General features: G+C 50.2%; 1 protein-coding gene across 1 annotated transcript in view; it reads right to left on the bottom strand.

Moving 5' to 3' along the window:
- The window catches only part of Fblim1 (filamin binding LIM protein 1), a 16,312-nt gene extending 12,585 nt beyond the window's left edge, over nt 1-3,727 (bottom strand). Inside the window, exon 1 of the mRNA XM_013022260.1 lies at nt 3,471-3,727. Within this exon, the coding sequence (XP_012877714.1) occupies nt 3,471-3,717 (247 nt within the window). The 5' untranslated portion in view covers nt 3,718-3,727. The remainder of the gene's footprint in view (nt 1-3,470) is intronic.
- Between the last annotated feature and the right edge of the window lie 3,277 nt (nt 3,728-7,004).

The raw sequence follows: 7,004 nt of genomic DNA, 5'->3' as shown, positions 1-7,004 counted from the left end.
CTTTTTGCTTATGTGGTGCTGAGGAATCGAACCCAGGGCCTCAGGCATGCAAGGCAAGCGCTCTACCACTGAGCCACCTTCCCAGCCCCTGTCCTGAGACTCTTATCTCCGATTAACCACCTGAAAACCAGAAGTGGTGCTGTGACTCAAGAGGTAGAGTGCTAGCCTTGAGCTGAAGAGCTGAGGGACAGCGCCCAGGCCCAGAGTTCAGGCCCCATGAGCTACAACAACAACAAAAAATCAGCAGGGGTCCTTGTTCTTGTTCCAACCCCCAGAGCTCAGCTCCACCCAGTTTCTGATTTACCAGGCCTGGGGCCAGCCCTGAGAAGCTGGATTTCAGGTAAGTTGCAATGCTAGCTGAGGGCCACAGTTCTAGCCCAAAGTCTCACCTGAGATCTCTGGACTGGAAACAGTAACTCTCTACCTCAATAAATATCCAGTGTCATCAAAATGGGGCAGAGCTGGACACAGGAAGTTTTTGTTGTTGTTGTTGTTTTTGTCCATTCCTGAGGCTTGAACTCAGGGCCTGGATCCTATTCCCAAGCTTTTTCACTCAAGGCTACTAATTCTGGTTTTCTGGTGGTTAAAGTGGAGATAAGAGTCCCATGGACTTTTTTGCCTGGGCTGTCTTCTAACTGCAATCCTCAGATCTCAGCCTCCTGAGTAGCTAGGATTATAAGCATGAGCTACTGGTGCCTGGCCACAGAAAGCTTTTTTTTTTTTTTTTAAAGACAAAGCCTCATTAAATAACACAGGCTGGTCTTGAACCAACTTTCCTTCCTTCCTGCTGGTACTGGGTTTGAACTCAGGGCCTCATATTTGCTTGGAATTGTTCTTTGCCACTTGAATCATACCTCCAGTCCAGATTTTTGCTGATTATTTTGGAGATGGAGTCTCAAGGGCTTTTCTGTCTAGACTAGCCTCAAACTGTGGACCTCCTAACTGGCTAGGATTAAGGTGTGAGCCACAGGTGACTGGCTTGGCCTCCAACTTTCCATTCTCCTGCACCAGCCCGTGGATGCTGGGGTTGTATGTGTTCTCCACACATACATGCTTTTATGGCACAAGAGGGTAGTAACAGTTGACAATAATTAATCACATATTTCAAAATAGCTCACCTAGAGGACTCTGAATGTCCCTAACACAGAAATATGACCAGGTTTTGAGGCACAGGTGTGCCATTTGCCCCAACCTGCTCATTATACGCAGCACACATTGTACCCAGAAATGTGTACAATTATTATGGGTCAATTTTTGTGTGTGTGGTGCTGAGGGATCAAACCCAGAGCCTTGTGCAAACTAAGCCAGAACATAACCAGTGAACTACATCCCTAGCCATCACCATCCAAGGGTGTACTAGGTAGGGTGCATGGAGCTCAGGAACACAGTAAGGCCCCAGGTTCTATCCTAGCACTAGAAGAAAAAAAAGTAAAAGCTTGGTCCATGACAGTAGTTTTCAGCTACTCAAGAGGCTGAAGCAGGAGGAGCCTGCTTGAGCCAGGAGCTTGAGGGGACTGCAAAACACAGCGAGACTCTATCTCAAAAACAAATAGCTGGGCTGGTGCTGATGGCTCACACCTATAACTCTAGCTACTCAGGAGGCTGAGATCTGAGAATTACAGTTCAATGCTAGTCCAGGCAAGAAAGTCCATGAAACTCATCTCCTATTAACCACTAGAAAACTAGAAGTGCGCTGAGGCTCAAAGTGATAGAGCATTAGCCTTGAGCAAAGTAGCTCAGAGACAGCACTCAGGCCCTGAGTTCAAGCCCCACAACCAACTAAATAGCTGATTGCCAATGACTCACACCTGTAATCCTAGCTACTCAAGAGGTTGAGATCTGAATCCAGCCCAGCAGGAAAGTTCTGCAGGAGTTTTTTTTTTTTTGGGTCCAGTGGTAGGGCCTGAACTCTGGGTCTGGGCACTGTCCCTCAGCTCTTCAGCTCAAGTCTAGTGCTCTACCACTTGAGCAGCAGCGCCACTTCCGGCTTTTTTCTTTTTGCTTATGTGGTGCTGAGGAATCGAACCCAAGGCCTCATGCATACAAGGCAAGAGCTCTACCACTGAGCCACCTTCTCAGTCCAAGAGTTTTTTTTTTTTTTTGGTCGGTCGTGGGGCTTGAACTCTGGGCTTGGGTGCTATCCCTCAGCTCTTCAGCTCAAGGCTAGCGCTCTACCACTTGAGCCACAGCAACACTTCCGGCTTTCTGAGTGGTTTTTTGGAGATAAACAGTCTCACAGACTTTCCTGCCTGGGCTGGCTTTGAACCGTGATCCTCAGATCTCAGCCTCCTGAGTAGCTAGGATTACAGGTGTGAGCCACAGGTGACCAGAATTTGTGAGAATCTTATCTCCAATTAAACAACAACAACTATAACAAAAAGCCAAAAGTGGAGTTGTGGCTCAACTGGTAGAGCTCTAGCACTGATTTAAAAAAAAAAGAAATCCAGGCACCAATGGCTCAAGCCTATAATCCTATCTAATTAGGAGGCTAAGATCTGAGAATCGAGGCTTGAAACCCAAGCAGGAAAGTCCCTGTGAGGCTCTTATCTCCAATTAGCCACTCAAAAATTGGAAGTGGAGCTGTGGCTCAAGTGGTAGAGTGCCAGCGTTGAGCACAAAGCTGCCCAGGTCCTGAGCTCAAGCCCCACAACTGAAAAAAGAAAAAAGCTCAGGGACAGCACCCAGGCCCTGAATCTAAGCTCTAGGACTAGCATATACATACACAAAATAATAATAATAGGGCTGGGATTGTGGCTTAGTGGTAGAGTGCTTGCCTAGCATGCATGAAGCCCGGGGTTTGATTCCTCAGCACCACACAGACAGAAGCCAGAAGTGGCGCTGTGGCTCAAGTGGTAGAGGGCTAGCTTTGAGCAAAAGAAGCTCAGGGACAGTGCCCAGGCCCTAAGTTCAAGCCCCAGGACTGACAATCAATCAATCAATAAAATGGTAAGATAATAAATGAAAAAATAAAATTTAGGTGGGCTCACTCCTGAAATCCTAGCTACTCAGGAGGCTGAGAGCTGAGGATCAAGGTTTAAAGCCAGCCAAGGCAGGAAAGTCCAAGAGACTCATCTCCAATTAACTACCAGAAAACCGGAAGTGGTGCTGCGGCTCAAGTGGTAGAGTGTTCGACTTGAGCTGAAGAGCTCAGAGACAGTACCCAGGCCCAGAGTTCAAACCCCACGACTATCAGCTGGGCACTGGTGGCTCACAAGGGTAATACCAACTACTCAGGAAGCTGATCACCCATGCTCTGCTTAGCACATAGTGGGAACCTGATGAATGAATAACTGGATAGATGATGAATGAACAATCAATTAAGTCAATGAGTAAATCAGTGAATGAATGAACTGATGAGTGAGGAAAGGAAGGGAGGGAAGCAGAGAGGAAAAAAAGAAAGACCAAGCCTGCCTTCCCTCCCCACCTTCCGGCTGCCTCCCCCTCTGCCTCCCTTGCAGTCACCCTCTTACCTCCATTGGAGAGTTGAGAAGGCCCAGTTGGGTCACAGGCTGCAGCCTTGCTGGTGGGAGCCCAGGGGCTGGGCCTCCCGGCCAGGCCACCCCCAGGCGCCTTCCCAGGAGCAGGGGCCTCCCAGGGCCGGCCTCGGGTCTCCCGAGCCACCTGCCTCACTTCTCCTGTCACAGTCGTGTCCCGGCGTGGGGGTGCCAGGGTGATGAAAACAGAGGAGGCAACCCTCTTCTCAGATTTGGAGGCCATGGCTGTGACTCCTGCTAGGGGCAGAAAAGGGTTCAGACTCCAGAAGGGCCCAGAGCCTCCCTCTTCCCATAACTTTTTTTTTGGTCAGTCATGGGGCTTGAACTCTGGGCCTGGGCACTGCCCCTCAGCTCTTCAGCTCAAGGCAAGCACTCTATACTTGAACTACAGCATCACTTCCGGTTCTCTGGTGGTTAATTGGAGCTAAGAGTATCTTGGACTTTGCTGCTTGGGCTGGCTTTGAACCTTGATCCTCAGATGTCAGCCTTCTGAGTAGCTAGGAATACAGGAGTGAGCCACCGGCAGCTGGCTTCTGAAAGAGATTCTTATCTCCAATTAGCCACCAAAAAAATGGAAGTGGAGCTGTTGCTCAAAGTGGTAGAATGCTAGCCTTGAGCCAAAGAGGCCTGGGGGAGTGCCCAGGCCCGGAGTTCAAGCCCCACAACTGACCAGAAAAAGAAAAAGAAGGGCTGGGAAGGTGGCTCAGTGGTAGAGTGCTTGCCTGGCATGCATGAGGCCCTGGGTTCGATTCCTTAGCATCACATAAGCAGAAAAAAGCCAGAAGTGGTGCTGTAGCTCAAATGGTAGAGTGCTTGCTTTGAGCTGAAGAGCTGAAGGACAGGGCCCAGACCTTGAGTTCAGGCCCCACGACCGGCAAAAAAAAAAGAAAAAGAAAGAAAAAGAAAAGAAGGGCTGGGAAGTTGGCTCAGTGGTAGAGTGCTTGCCTTGCATGCATGAGGCCCTGGGTTCGATTCCTCAGCACCACATAAGCAGAAAAAGCCGGAAGTGGGGCTGAGGCTCAAGTGGTAGAGTGCTAGCCTTGAGCTGAAGAGCTGATGGACAGCGCCCAGGCCCAGAGTTCAGGCCTCACGACCGAAGAGAAAAAAAAAAGAAAAGAAGAAAACCAAGAAAAAAGGTTGGGAAGGAGACAGGCAGGTGCACAAAATCTTCCCTGACTCTCCTTCCCCACAGCCTGCACACTTAGGGAGCAAAGGACAGCCCCTCCCTCTGAAGGACAGTGCCTCTGGCACCCAGCTACAGCACAGCTGACACTTGTCCCTGCACCAGTCCCCTTCCACACCTGTGACTAGAAGCTCAGCTGTGGAAGGAAAGAGACCAAGAGCGGCAATTTCAGATCAGAGGGCCTAAGCTCCATCCAGGAAGCAGGGCAGGTAAAAACAAATAGGAAAACCTGCTGTGAGTCTGCACCACTCTGTGTCCTTGATGCTTAACTTGGAAATCTGCCTAGGGACTATCTCTGAGACTCAAGAGTGGTCAAATCATTTGTCCAGGGTCACAAAGCAAGAGCTGACATGTGAACCCAGAGCTTGTGATCTTGTGGCCACTTGATTCTGCTTAGTCGTCTCTCTACCCAACTTACAAGCCAACATTCCTTTTGTCTGCCTTCTATGCCAGAATCTCTCTTTGCCCCATCTCCAAACCCACCATGGCCCTGGTTCAGGGCCTAGGCCTTGTAGGCAGAAGGTAGCTAGATCATTTCTAATCCTGCCTCCAACCCCTCATCTTTCTAGAACAGAATCTGATTTTCTCCTCTACTCAAAAGTCTTCCAACAGCCAGGTGCCAGTGACTCACTCTTGTAACCCTAGCTACTTAGGAGGATGGAATTTGAGGACTGAAGTTCAAAGCCAACAATAAAAGCTCAGGGACAGTGCCCAGACCCTGAGTTCAAGATCCGCTCCATGACTGGTAAAAAAAAGAAAAAAGAAAAGAAAAGAAGAAGTCTGGAAGTGGAGCTGTGGCTCAAGTGGAAGAACTAGTCTTAAGCAAAAAAGCTAAGGGACACCATCCTGGCCCTGAGTTCAAGTACCAGTACTAGCACACATGCAAACACACACACACACACACACACACACACACACACTCCAAGATTCCTAGTCTCAGGATGAAAATCGCAGATGCTGCAGCTTCAACTTCTTTTGGGTTCTGGGGAAGCTGGGCAATTGTTCTCCCCTGAGCAGCATCCCCCTGCCATATCACGCCCCTTTCAGTAGTCCCCCCACGTCTTTCCTACCTGAACCATCTGCTCTTCCTTTCTGGCCTGCACAGGCAGAATTAACTTCAGCTATGCCTCTAAGTCCAGCTCAATCCCCAACTCCAGGGAGCTTCCCACTTCAGGGTCTCACCCCAGATAGCTGTCTGCCACCACAGGGTACTGTGTGTTCCCCCCATCCCATAACCTGGTCTGCTTTTGGTGTCTGTATTCTGGGTGCCCAAAGGTGGCTCACAGCAAGCCATATCAAAGCACAGGCAGTATCTTAAAGTGCTTTCGCAGACAGCAGCCACAGGGCACCTGAGGCTGAGGGGAGCAGGTTGGGGTAAACTGGCCACACCCTACCAAGTAACTTTACTAGGCACCCAACAATGGGGCCTAGGGCACTTCTTCCTATCTGGGCCACTTCAATGTGATGCTAAGTTCAAGCCCCAGGACTGGCACAAATAAAAAGGCGAAGAAAACAAATGCTGGACAAGGGCTGGGGGTGGAGTGGGAGTGTAAAAGGCCTCCATTCTGTGGGTGGGGGTGTAAATTAGTGCAGTCACTATGGAAAACAGTATGGAGGTTCCTCAAAAAACTAAATGGAGCTGGGCACTGGTGGCTCACACCTGTAATCCTAGCTGTGGCTCAAGCGGTAGAGTGCTGACCTTGAACTGAAGAGCATAGGGAAAGCGTCCAAGGCCAGAGTTCAAGCGCCATGACCCACAACAACAACAACAAAAAGCTTACCATGTTGGACTGGAAGTGTGGCTCAAATAGTAGGACACCAGCCCTGGGTATGTGTACACACACACACACACACACACACCATGCCTCACAATTCCCATGATCCTCTAATCATCTGAGATGAGGTCTTTTATGCCTCAAGTGTATTTCCAAGGCCATGCATGGCTTGGCATTCTACCAGAGCATCATGGTGGCAAGCCTAAGTTGTCTTGCTTTCGGTCCCAAGGCCACCACAGGCCTCCTCAACTCCAAGGTCTGTTCTCATCCCAGCATGGTGCAACCCAGGCCCTTTCCTGGTGATGGGCATATTCCAGGGACCCCCCTCTCCACCCTGACCCCTACCCCACTCTTCCGGGAGTTACATCTGCCTGCTTTCCCAGAAACATCCAGAGGCCGGGCCAGATGTCTGCAGCTGGCACGTCCCTCCCTCTCCCTCCCTCCCTCCCTCCCCAGGGTCACTGAGGGGCCCCGGGGCCCCAGGGGAGGGGGGGGGGGAGAGAGAGAGAGAATGACAGAGAGAGAGAGAAAGAGAGGGGCCCCAGGGGAAGC

This window comes from Dipodomys ordii, unplaced genomic scaffold, assembly GCF_000151885.1.
Source record: "Dipodomys ordii isolate 6190 unplaced genomic scaffold, Dord_2.0 Scaffold61, whole genome shotgun sequence".
Lineage (NCBI taxonomy): Eukaryota > Metazoa > Chordata > Mammalia > Rodentia > Heteromyidae > Dipodomys > Dipodomys ordii.
Note: the sequence above shows the minus strand (reverse complement) of the source record. Positions and strands in the feature narration are given on the sequence as shown.